This window comes from Hylobates moloch, unplaced genomic scaffold (genome assembly GCF_009828535.3).
Source record: "Hylobates moloch isolate HMO894 unplaced genomic scaffold, HMol_V3 SCAFFOLD_12, whole genome shotgun sequence".
Taxonomy (NCBI): domain Eukaryota; kingdom Metazoa; phylum Chordata; class Mammalia; order Primates; family Hylobatidae; genus Hylobates; species Hylobates moloch.
Genome location: NW_026652287.1, coordinates 85,074,800 through 85,089,099, shown reverse-complemented (window position 1 = coordinate 85,089,099; position 14,300 = coordinate 85,074,800). Strand labels below are relative to the sequence as shown.

Here is a 14,300-nt window from a genome sequence, read left to right as displayed (position 1 = left end):
TGAGAGGATGAGGCAGGAGAATTGCTTGAACCCAGGAGGCAGAGGTTGCAGTGAGCCGAGATAGCGTCACTGCACTTGAGCCTGGTGACAGAGCAAGACTCTGTCTCAAAAGAAAAAAAAAAGTATGAAATCATGACCTTTCCAGCAACGTGGAGGCCATTATCTTAAGCCAATTAATGCAGGAACAGAAAACCAAATACCACGTGTTTTCACTTATAAGTGGTAGCTAAACATCGGGTACACATGGACGCAAAGATAGAAACAATAGACCCCAGGAACTACTAGAGTGGGGAGAGAGGGAGGAAACCAGGGGCTGAAAAACGGTACCTGTTTGTTACTATGCTCTTTACCTGGGTGATGGGATCATTTGTAGCCCAAACCTCAGTATCATGCACAATTTAACAAAACTGCCCATGTTACCCCTGAATCTAAAATAAAAGTTGGAATTATTTTAAAAATGGTCACTCTTTACTAAGAATCTAACTGACTCATATTTAATATTAGGTTATCATAATAATATCAATAATAACATTATCCAAGGTAGCAGCTAACTATAGGTTACAAATCAAATCTTCATTACCATGTTGGCACTAAATGATATCCTAAATTATATTAATGCAACTATGAGAAAGGAATAAAAACCAAAATTGATTATGGTTCTCAGAGTTTTACCTTATTTTAATAATTAGTCTTTACTTTTTTCCTAAGTATTTTAGTTCTAAGTGGTATAAATTTCAGGGTTACCTCGTAATCTTTTTTCTCTAACATTTGTATTTTGTTTTGATTTTGCAAGCTTTATTTGTCAAAGAAATTATTACCATTTCCTTTCAGCCACTTGTTTTCTGTGTGGAAACCTTAGTCAAGTCACCTATCAATCTCTCAATACTATAGTTATATCATCTGTAAAATGTTGACAGTCATAATATCTTTCTCAAAGTTTCTGAAAGCATTGAATCAGAGAACGTAAGTAAAACTCTCAGCACAGTACTTAATAATAAATGGAATAAAGAGAACTAATTGTAAACAAGAACAAGAAGCAATGCCATACTTTTAAAATGACTATTGCTAATGATTATATTTTGAGCACTTAATATGTACTTAGATTGTGTGTTCCAAGCTACTCACAAATAAAATCTATGTAATCCTCACAATACTCCCCATGCCTAATTACTGTTTGCCTCTTATTTCATAGATGAAAAATAATGAGAAACAGAGAAGTTAAACAACTTCCCAAAGGTCACACAGCTAATAAACGATAAAGTCAAGATTCAAACTGTGTTGGACTAACTCCAGAATCTACACTAATGTCCATTAAGCTATGCTTGCTCTTATGCAAGTGATGAATATAAATGATGTCAGAGCTCCAAACTAAACAATTAAAACAGAAAAAAAAGAAACTTGGCTGCAGATCTTCAAGGCAATAAACAAGAAATTGTTTTGAGTTCTAAGACAATATAGGATATTGAAATCCAAGTAGGTATTACAGGTTGGTAACAAAGGTAAACAAAGACAGGCATCTGATTCAAAATAAATATAAATAAACAAATAAATAAAATAAGCCAATGTTAAATCTGCCAAGTGTTCAGGCTCTAAGACTCGTCTCATAGGAACAACTGGCTAATAGCTGACACATGGCACATATATGAGGTGACTCCGGGGACAGGCGTGGTCAAAGCCTCCTCAGACTTGATTAGGTTAAAGATCTAAATCTGGTAGCCAGACAAAAATGGTCAACATTTTATGAATATAGAAAAAATAGAAGGACATCCTATAAAACATGGACTGTTAAAATGGTATAATATTTTACCTTATATTTTTAATATAATTTGATATTTAATATCAACTATTCCTTGAATTTAAGCATATTTTTAATCATAGACCAACAGAGATATATCTACCATCCTTTCTAGCTACTAATGTTTTTGCTAGGGATGTTCAGAAAAAGCCACAATAAAAATCAAATTTGTAAGAAGAATCATGGAAACCCCATATAGTCAATATTGCAGAGTGGAGACAGAAAGTAATTTTTTTTTTAATTTATACAATGTTACTAAAATAAATGTGGATTTTGGAAAGCAATAGTCAAGCAGTTCTACAGTATGATACAATTTCAACAAAACCAAGGAAATTATAAGACAGTGTTGGCATACCATTGTGCTGAGATACTGTTCCACATGGAATTATTCAATATAAACCTACAGCAAAATTTAATTTTGATCTTCCTCACTTTTCTGGGGGGCATCAGATGCCCAACCACTAATTTTATTTGATTTTTTTCTTAAGGAATAAAAGATCTTCCAATGTTCTAAAACTAGATTTGGTGATGGTTATGTAACTGTAAATATAGTAGAGTTCATTGTATTGTACTTTCAAAAGGGGTGCATTTTATAATAAGAAAGTTGTATCTCAAAAGAATCGGGTTAAGGAGGCACTCTCTACTGGGCAGTAGGGGTTAGTTGGTATATTTCTTTGGAAGCTGCGCTCTGTGGCATCAGGAAGTATCTGTGATTCTCTAAAGTGAATAATCCCAGAGCAGCAGTTAAAGACAACATGGGGTTCAGCTTGGCCAGCAATGAACAAATGATTTTGCCTCACTTTTCGTCACTGTTTTCCCCTTAAAAAAAGGGACAAGAATAAACATATTAACTGTTAAAAAAAATCTTCCATATAAAACTATTTTTGCCAAGCCTATTCCTAAACAAACAACAACAAAAATCTATAGTACATTAGAAAGTCTGGTAAATACATAAAACTCATTCAGTGAAATTAATGAAATGCCAAATGTACTTTACTTGGTTCTAAAAGAAAGCAAACTAAACAAAATTCACTTGAGGAAAAAAACGAAATCATAGAACATCACATCATAAAGCTTATGTGGAAATGTTTTATATTCTATAGGCCACTTCGAATTTATCACTACTTTGAACTATTTCTAGCATATTTTATACAGTACAAATTCAATAAACATATCATACATACATATTATACTATTCTAGATGGTAATGTAGCTTCACATTTAATAGAACAAGATAGGATGCAAGAGAACCTGTTAGGATAGATTTCTGTTGATGAGTCTGAGATGTGTGTTAAATTAAAGGGTAAGAACACCCTGCTTATCTTTATTCCTAGGCAGTTCTTTTCTAATGCAACAACATTCCTATTTAATAAACAATGTCTGTAGAGTTGTTACTGATTTTAGCAGAATTTCTACATTTTTAAAAAAAAGACTGAAATGGTAGAGTTAAGACTATAACAATGAAATATCCTCAATGATTAAAACCCAAGCCTTATTTTAAATTGGGAATATATTTTAATTCTATCAAAATATTAATCCATAAATATTTGTTGAAATAATATTGTGTTTTGACATGGATAATGGGCACCAAAATTTTTAAATGTTTTACTATGGAAAATATTTAATATAAAAAAGAATGTAAAAGAAACCTTTACACACTATCATCTGTTGGTCCAACAATTTCAATAATTTCCCACACTTGCTTTATTTATCTTTCCATGTATGTTTGTATTACTAATTTTTTTTTTTTTTTTTTTTTTTTTTTTGAGATGGAGTCTCCCTCTGTTGCCCAGGCTGGAGTGCAGCGGCACGATCTCGGCTCACTGCAAGCTCTGCCTCCCGGGTTCACGCCATTCTCCTGCCTCAGCCTCCGAGTAGCTGGGACTACAGGCGCCCGCCACCACGCCCGGCTAATTTTTTGTATTTTTAGTAGAGACAGGGTTTCACCGTGTTAGCCAGGATGGTCTCGATCTCCTGACCTCGTGATCCGTCTGCCTCGGCCCCCCAAAGTGCTGGGATTACAGGCGTGAGCCATCGCGCCCAGACTATTGCTATCTACTTTACGGAAAATTCTAGATTCCATGACTTCTACCCCTACATACTTCAGTAGGCATTTCTAGGATGGTGTAAATTTGGTGGTTAACAAACTTTTCTTTAGTTTTAGACATTACAAAACAGAAATGTAAATCAAACTGTTTCCATTTTCAATCGTACTATGAAGATGTCTAAATTTTAAGATTTATTTAAATCTTATAGAAGACAAAATGCTGAAAATGTTCATAGGTCCTTTTCATTAAAATATGATTCCCTTTTTCTATTAAAAATTATAAAAAATTGATACTAAAATGAAAATTTAAAACTAAATAAAAATTTTATACTAAAAAAGTAGTATAAATTTTTAGTATAAAAACTAAAAAACATTAACATTAAAAGGAAAGCAGATGGCAAACATTTTCAGTCATGTTTGCTGCACTGTTTTGCATCATGCTTGCTACTTTATTACATTTAAATATTTCTGTTTAATAATTTAAGTTCATGATTTTTCTGAATGTTGAAATCAGAGATATAATCAGAACTATCACCACCTAGATGTGGAAATCCTTCACCCCAACAGTGAGTTGGGCAAACTTCAAATATTGTAAAATATTTTAAATTCCAGAGTATAATTTATAGGGCTTAATACAATTTGTGTAAATTGGCAGTAAACAGAATATCATTTCAACATGTGATCACTTCCACTGATAGAAGCTAATATATCTGTCACTGTAAAATTTAAATAATATTAATGTCACTGATGATACATCATTATAAAACGTTCATATATAAATAAAAAAATTAAAATTTATGTAAACATTGATACAAATTTTTCAATTACTATATCAATATTTCAGCACACTAAATTAGCACTTCAGCTTTAATAGCCATATTTTGAGTTATTCAAGTATATGTTATACATAATTCTTTATATATATACTTCATGATTAAGAATTAAAAATTTATCGTAAATACAATTCTTTCAATCTTTCTTTATCTTTTTACCTCTCTATGTATCTGTTATTAAGCCATACCTTCAAAGTAACCATCTCTTCTTGGCTGTACCTTCTCTGGTGATTTTGGAGCAGACACTTTATTTTCATTGTTTTTGAATAAGGCTAGACGCACAGTGGAATCTAAACAAAACGAATAAGAAAGGAGCAAAGTTCATCTTTGGTTATTTCCTTCTCTAAATGTCCACATATTTATTATATGGTGGTAGTAAAAAAAAATCCACTTTATAAAGCTCTATGAAATTGATGATGATGTTATATTAAGCTTCATTAACATGGAAAGGTAGCCAACCATGTACGTATTATTGGTTATCTGATTAAACACATAGCCAGTATTTAAAGAACAGAAATGCTCTACTTTTCCATCTAAACTATGGGGAGATGGGATATAAAACATGGAAGCAAGACAACTAATGGAGTAAGAAACAGGTAGGAAAAGGTTATTTCATTAATTTAACACCTAAAATAGTGGTTTCTCTTTTGCCCTAATGTATTTTCAGACAACAAAGATGTATAAATTTTCTCCATATATTCAAAGCGAAGAATATTCAAGGTCTATTAATATTACAAAAAACAGATTGTGAATGTAGACTATACATATCAAGAAACAAGATTTTTAATGTTGTAAATACCAAATTACATATTTTAATTAAATGCTAAAGTAGCAAAAATAAATAGTATTTGCATAACTATTCTCCAGCATGAGCAACCTGACAATTTCCATTAGTCTTCTAGTAATAATTCATCTTTACTAAGTATGATTTACATTTTTCACAATGATTGTATTTCTCAAGATTAGGGAAAATGTTGGACAATGTTTAGGTACATTTCATAAGTATTAATATATGTAATCTCAGGTGTTATCGTTATTAAATGTTTCTTATGAATTCAATATGAACTAACAGTAAGAATAATAAAAATCTGTGTATATATATTTCATAAAATAAGTATTATATATCATCTAAGTCATTTACAAAATAAATGACATGTCAAAGAACTATTAGTCAATGAGGAAAGACATTACCATGGGCTTACAAACTGTTTGGTGTCTTAGAACCATCTCTCTACTCTCTTGCTCTTCTCGCCTTTTTATTTGATCTATGTATTTTCTAACAACATCACAATCCAGCAGACCTGGGTTAGATCCTAGTTCCAACTTTTACTACTTGCATGACTCCGGAAAAACTGTTCTCACCTTCTGTCTCTTCCTCTGTCCAACAGAAGTAATATTGTCTTTGAAGTACTAGTAGTACTGTACAAATTAATGAGATCATGTGTGTAAAACATCAAGTCCCATGCACACATTAGTGTGGGTTCTCAACAAATAACAGCTAATAGACATAATTATGACATGAACAATGAAACATTTCCAGTTTATATTCTTAGAAAAAAACTTACATTCTTCATAAAATTTACTGTGATATATAAAAATACATAGAACCATAATTGGCTCCATTTCACTCAACACAGTGCACTGAACAGAAGCTATGAATATTTTATAAGTTCTTTGGCATTTCCTTGGCCAAATAATAAAACAATCATACTTTTCTCATACTATTATCAAGGTCAAATAATTTAACATGTACAAAATATTTAGAAAGGTTATCTAGCACAATTTACTCAAAATAATTTTATTCTCCAAGAGCAATAGTGCTACATTATCAGTATCTTTTTGTTTTAAAACATTCTGATTACATCAGCATAAATTGATTTAATCTTGAATTAATTCGAATTGCAAAGGGATAATTATAAGAAGTAAGAAACGTAGTACTTTAAGATAGAAAAAAAATCACTTGATTTTGATAGTCCCTGAAAATACCACTGGTAATAATACAGTATTCTTACCTCAATAAAAAAATAAATAAATAAAAACGCAACCCAGTTAAAAAAAAAAAGCCAAGGGATAAGGTAATTGTAAACAGTATAGTTTGTTACATGTTTTTATTTATTATAAAGTCAGTTTTGTACACTTAAGTCTACTCCTCTGTGGTAATCAACAGCAGGTCTAAGTTGCCTTTTAAACATAATCTTTGTATCTCCCAGCAATGACTTGCCCAGTGTTGGGGAAATAGGTATTAAATAGATGTTCAAAAATGTTTCAGAAACCCCTAGGTAAGTAACCATGTCCTATTATGCATGTGTCTCTATACTTTACAGTTTATTATTTCATTTAAATAATATAATTTTAGTTAAGCATTAGAGTATCCATATTATTAAATTCCTTGTACAATCCCTTTTCAACTTCTATAATTCTAATTTATCTCATTGTTTTATTTTAGTATTTTTCTTCTTACATACAAATCTGGTTATTATTACCCATTTTTTGCAGGTGCCAAGTATAGCAGTGCTGTAAAATAAGCTTGAATAACTAGCAATATTTCATAATCTTAAAAGTAGTACTATTTACTAATTTAAATTTTCCCAAATATAAGCATATATTTACATGACTAAAATGCACACACACACTGTAAAATGTATATTAGTGACTTTTATCTATTTTTTCTTTTTAGTCAATTGACGACATTCATTGGATATCTACCAGGTGCTAGGCATGGTGGTAGTAGGTCTGAGATGTCAAGGGTGTTTCAGCCCTCAAGGATCTTACTATTCAGATGAATTTTATTATTAAGTTTTCGTTGTTGAGAGCATAACACAGTAACATCTGATCAAAATTCTTGTAAAATCTTACTGGAAATTGATGTGGTAAACAAAATAAATCTTGAATAAACTTCATTTTGGTAGAGTTTTGTCTATACCACTCCCTGTTGGTCCCTCCCCCTTAACATTCTTTAGTTACATTTATTATCATTCTGCAATCTGATGGCTTTGCTATAGCCCATGAATTGTTTACTTGACATAAAAAATTAGGCTTTATTAATGCTGGCTTAATTCCTGGCAGAAAATCCATGTTAGGTCTTCGTCCTATGTTCCTTAAACCTCTTACCAGCTACTCCCCACCAAAATCCCTATACTCAGACCCCATTCTCTCTGAGCACTCTAAGGAGTGCTCCACATCAAAACCAAACACCCACTCCCTTTCTGCATCCACCTCATCTCAGTCTTGCTACCAATTACACTCAGTATTGTGAGATTATTGACCCTGCATGTTTTCAATAAACCAGTAACTCTCACCTTACACAGGATCTTCTTCACTGCACTATTGAATTCTAAACTTCCCTGGATATCTGCTAAATTTCAACACAGATCACCAAATTCTGAAACTGCTTCTGTGTATGAAGCAACAATAAAAACAAACAAACAAATAAAACCCAGAAATGCAAAACCGGTCATTATTGGTTCAAGCTTATGCCAGTCAAGAGGTTAAAAGCAATTACTCACTAGGAAAAACAACCACCATAACCCAAACATAAACTGTATAAGTAATGATAACTCCTCACAATTTTAGATTTTACCCTGTAGCTACAAATCAATTCCTCCTCTTCTTTTCCACCCTCCTCCTCCTTTAATCAGATGGCCTCACATATACCAATAGAAGTCATCAATACTAAGTCCCCCCTAGTAGCCGCCCATACCACACCTTTCCTGTTTCTTGCCTCTTCATAAATGAGCTTCCTCATATTCTTCCCTCTCTCTGCAACTGATTCCATTACATTCTACATTCTTAAATTAATTGACCCTCTGCTTTTTGCTGTATTTTCATTTTCATCTTAAATAAATAAAATATTATTGACTCATATCCCTTGACTGATAAAAATATGTACAAAATACAAACAGAAAATATGAGTGCTTGCCACTGAGTGCTCTAAGGTTTTTTGTGGCAGAAATTTGAATTAAAGCTACCATACTTCTTGCAACTGTGCCTCATTTCCTTGAGGATTATTACTTTGTTAGATTGTAGGACATAATTCATTACATTAATTAATTGTTCCTATTCTCTGACACCCCTCCTGCCATGCTCCCCACCCCCATAGATCTAGTTAGTCTCACAGCAGTTTTATAGACGATGTTGCCCTCTAGTGGCTTAAAAATTTCGAGTTGGCAAGTTGTCTATGTAAGACATGTATCTCCAAGTATATTTAAAAATTGCTAGTAAATCTTTCAGTGTTTAACCAAATTTAGATATTTAAAACATTGTTTTAACTCATTAGTGAGTAAAAAATTTAAATTATGGTCATTATTTGAGACAGATGCAAGTAAGTTAATGGTATATCACAGATCGATTGAATTATAAAACTGGAGAAAGTACTGAACATTTTTTATTCTATAAGAAGAAAACCTGAGGCACAGAATCTTAAATAATTTGCTCACAGATACAAAATGAAATAAGTGCTACATCATCAAATGAACAGAAGATAGACAAAATGTGATGATTAGAAAAGATCTCTCAGATTTTCTTTTTCATGCTTTTCACCATTAATCCTCCCTTTAATGTTTCTAATCTGTGTATCTGTTGTGAATGAAGAATAGAATGAAAAAAGTGAGACGAGTATAAAACTTATCACTAAATTTTACATTTCAGCGTTCATGTTTTAAACATAAAATGTTTTGTTTCATTATTCTAATATATTGATGTAAAAAAGCAAAACAAAAGTGATACATAGAGACACAAAACCTTACACAGTAATAAGAATGCAATTTGGATTATAATCATGTTATTAGAGTAATAGTCTCTATAAATATTACACAATTGCCATTTAGGATTTTAACCTGACCAAAAATGTTAAGTTAAAGATGTGGTCATCAAGTTGGACGTCTGGTTATCTTCTTTCATTTGTTACCCTGCCATGCCCCCTTGTGACTGATAAAAGAGGTTTAATTTTTGCCTGATAATTATCTCTAGTCGTGGCCATTAAAGCAATGATTTTTATGTACTAGCATATATTCCTTACTGAATCCTTTGCTAAAACACTTGCTACGCTGCTTTATCAAAAATGTTCTCACCCCCCACAAAACCCTCAATTACAAGAGTTGGCAAGAAAGACCTATATATTTCCCAGAGATGGAATCATATGGGAAGTCTGACAAGCTAAGCTTTTCCTCTGCTTTCACTACTGAAGGCTATTTATTGCAAACTTTACAAATACTTTTAAAAGTGGGCCTAGCAGAATTCCTTGAATACAACTATGTCATAATTATTTGTTGAATATTGGCTGAATCAGTTCTTAAACCACCTCTGATATTTGAACTTGCCTCAGGAGTTTCAGAAATTATTATTCTCAAAACAGTTGTTTAAAGAATGTTTTTGATACTGCTGAAGATGGGTAGAAATAGACATCAAAGCAATAATAGAGTTTATCACACGACCAGATTTACACTACTAGATTCTATATCTAGAGAACTGAAAGAGAATCTCACTATCGTTAAGAGTTTGGAGTTACTATTTCACTGGGTAACCACCACATAGCATTCAGTTCAGAGAAGCCTGATGAACTTAATAGGAGTTTACAAAATGAGAGTGCAGGAGGTACAAACAAATTAAAAAGCAAGGTGTTTATATTTTCTTTAAAAATGCTTGAAATGTTAATGTTTTAAACCTGAAAAAATTTACTACTCAATAAAAATAAGTTATCACAAAAAAGCAAAAAAATTAAGATATCACTAATATAACAATAAGGTATGCAAGTTGAACACTTCAGAATATAAAAATAAATCACCAGTAACTTATCAATGGCTAGTAAGTGATGTGCCAATAAATATCAGTTATTCCTTGAAAATCAAAAGCACTTTTGCAATATTTACTTGTTTTAAAATTTTATATTTATATCTGGTTCTTAGAATTTACTGAATTATAATTAAAATATAATTAATAGAAAAAGATAAAAACAGTTTTATGAAATATTTTTTCATATGATTACATAAGCTAGATCTATAGGAAAAGTATACATTTATTGCACTGCTCATGAGTAACTGGTCTTTTATGGAAACTTTTTACTAACAATAAGAACTCTAGAAAACAAAACTGATGTACAAAAGAAATGCATGTTCTTATATTTATATGAGTAAATATTTACAGTTATATATAAAGTTACATACAATTATTTTAAAGTTTTAATTAAAGATATCATAATATCCTGATATTTCTTCTCTGACTCCATATATTAAGTAATTACACTAAAATGATTAGAGGTATCCAAAGAAAAACAAATGATTTAAAGAGTAGCCTCAGAAGTGGGATAGAATAACAGATGCTTTAGAACATTTCCCAAGTCCTACAAAATCATAAAATATATAACTTTGCTTTTCCAAGATTCTAAGTTGTGAAGTCTTCAGAGCTAAAATCCATTGAACTGATACATTTATAAAATTTATTGAATAATCAAGCAATTTAAAAGCACACAAAAGAATAAGGAGTGAAGCAGATACTCTTTAGAGTCAACATTTCCCAAAATGAACCAGTTTTAAAACAACTTATAATTCTCAATACACAACAGATAGAACAATCAATAGCAAAGTATATAAGAAAGAGCCGAAAAAAGTAAAAATAGTGTTTAAGAGTATAAATCATTCAATGACATAACATAATTTTCTCTTAGGTTTTATTTTTTTCAGAGTAATTATCTTAGACATAGTCATATGTGAATTGATTACTGTTCTTATTAAACATAATTTATAAAATATATTTTAAAGGAATTATCTTCAATTTTGCATACAGTTATTATTCAAAGAGCACTAACTACTCACCTATTCTTTTCTTTAGTTTCTTTGATTTCATTTTCTGTGCCCTCTTCAACATTTGCTGAGCAGTAGAAATATCCTTAAAGCCCCTATTAAAAGATTAAACACAATAAAGGTAAAACAAATACCCGGATCATATTTAGATATGCATATACATATAGACATGTATATCTGAATTATAGCATACTAAAATAAATGTGAATTCCCATTTAAGAAACTAAATTAATCAGATGGATAATTTCATAAAAACTAATATAGGTATTCTTAAAATCTTGAAAAGTATCTGTCTTGGACTTTTAGCAGTCTCTCAATTTTTTAACTTATTAGTGTCAAATTGACTACATACCATTCTTCTGAAATTTTTTTTTCTTTTTCAGATTTTAGCAAACTCTTTCTACTGGTCTTTGATTCAGGTGACCAGGAAGAAGTTTTATCTTCTGATCTAACAATAGAAAAAAAACACTTTTAACTGAATCAACACAAGTATATCAGCACTTTTTAAAACTACAACTGTTTCAGTTGTCTCAAACTTGGAAATAAAATCTAAGTTAGCAAAAAACATTATCTTGAAGGCAATAAAAGTCTGCCATTAATTTAAAATGTTTACATTTCAATTACTTGAAGCATATTTCAAACCCTTTGTGAAAAGTAATGCAGCACTGGAATTTTTAGTCTAATCATTATCTGTACCTATATAGTATTTAAAGATCCACTTGTTTACAATAATTAATTACATTGTTTCCCTGACATATAAATTTTGTAGTTGCTTTAATGTACCTACTTCATTCATTTTCCTTACACTGAAAACTCTTCATGACCATGATGTTTTTAACACTAAATGTTCTGTTTTCTAAACAAGTAAATTCACATCTAGTTTTATAATTGTACTACGTTTGTATGATATGTAATACTGTTGTCATTCACAGGTTGATTCTCTAAAACAGTAGTTCAGCTTACCTGCTATTAAATTGTGTGTGTTCTGAAGAAGACAAATTTTCTTTGTCATTACATAACCATGCTTGAGCTGGATTACTTGGTAAATTAAATGAAGTATCATCCCATTTTAAGTTTCCAGGAATCTTTTCACAAAAAAAGTAAATAAGCGTGAAGTAAAATAAAAAATCCTAGCATTTATGTTGTATTATTTTACATGCATATTATCAAATAGCCTCCTAAGGGAAACTCATTATAAAATTAAAAATTATAATACAATGAAATTTATGTAATACATTATACATGTCCTTTGTTGTACTGGTGGAAATTATGCTTTTTGGGATAGCTCTCATATAGAAAATGATTAATTGCAAAGATCTTTAAAAATCTCAGAAAACTAAAACTTCAAAGATTATCAAATAAATAACAGATATTGCAGTCCATTGACCTCTGACTGAAAATCTTCAGCTGTTGCCCTCTTAATGCATATTTTTGTATTTTTAAAGTGCTGTCAACTAGTGATTTTAGTCTACTGCCAAATATGCAGCTGAAGCATATCATTTTTTTTCTTTTGCTACTGTGAAATAAAGTGTTGAAAGAAATCCAAAATAAAGAAAAAAAGGAGCAAATGAAAGAAAAGCTACATGAAAAATTACATCTGGGGATGAGGAGGAAGTCAGAGGCTTCTAAAAGTAATTATGTTTTTCAAGTCAATAAATTGTATTATTAATCACTGCAACATAGCATAACCTTAAGAAATGAGCAAAGATCGAGGACTCAGAAGTTTCCATGACATGTTACCTTTGGCCAATGCAGCTGGTTTGAAAGAAGCAGTGTTTGTGAAGGGAAGCGGGTGGAATCTAATGCTAGCCATTCTTCTTCTAAGGCAGCCTGCACAAATAATATTAAAATGTATGTAATTTAGCTTACATAACTTTTACAATGTTTCTTTTAATTTGTGTATAGACTACAAATGTTGACAAAGTATATGAGAATTTTTATTTACAGGAAATTTTCTACTTACTATTGTGAGATGATATTCATCTGTTTAGTGAAAACATGCTAAAAATGGGGTAAGACTTTTCACCCCTAAGTTTTGGATAAAGTGAAAACTTGATATTTGAATGCTCTAAAAAATGAGGTGCGGACTCTTCAGTGTATTTAACTGTTTATAGCTATGACTCTGAGCCAAATCTAGATGGAACTGAGTAAAGTCATTTTTTTAGCTCTTACAGTACAGACATCACTATTGAAAATCTATAGTATTTTAATGTTAGTGTCCATTTTTCTATAAACAGTCTATAAACCAGCTTTTTCTTAATTTTTTTTTAATTTCACAAATTTCCTGAATAGAGTTAAAAAAACACATTTTGTGGCAATGAATAAAACAATACAAGGAACATGGTCCCTGATTTATATTCTCTAATTCAACTGTTCAAATAACAAAAATATAAATTTAAGCCCAAATTTGGAAATTCCTGTTTTAAACTCCCTCTCTTAAAACATCTTTCTCCAATTTATGGAATTTCCAAATTTATTCTATCTTTCGACAATGGAACCTGCTAATTATATTAGTGTTGTATAATTTAGGACGTAATTATCTGATTTTTACTTGATTGAATATACAATATGGCTTAGAATTAATTTTTATGATCCTGTATTTTTTTTTTGGGGGGGGGAAAGATGCTTAGAATACCAATTTTATTTTTAAAAAGGTTCTAAAATAATCAAACATTTTATGATTTAAAACTAGAATAATTTATTCTGAGGGGATGTAAATGCAATTTTTCATTTACACAATTGCAGTGTGTCTTGACTGCCTTTTGAAAGACCATTGGAAAGGCAGGCCTAGGACATATTGACTACAGGCAGGTAGTGCAACAACAGAA

The 14,300-nt window shown here is 30.9% G+C and overlaps 1 protein-coding gene across 1 annotated transcript in view; it reads right to left on the bottom strand.

Moving 5' to 3' along the window:
- The window catches only part of LRRIQ1 (leucine rich repeats and IQ motif containing 1), a 199,916-nt gene that overhangs the window by 71,022 nt on the left and 114,594 nt on the right, over positions 1-14,300 (bottom strand). Inside the window, 5 exon segments of the mRNA XM_058425629.1 lie at positions 4,864-4,965; positions 11,485-11,567; positions 11,825-11,920; positions 12,436-12,557; positions 13,213-13,302. Coding sequence (XP_058281612.1) covers positions 4,864-4,965; positions 11,485-11,567; positions 11,825-11,920; positions 12,436-12,557; positions 13,213-13,302 — 493 coding nt within the window.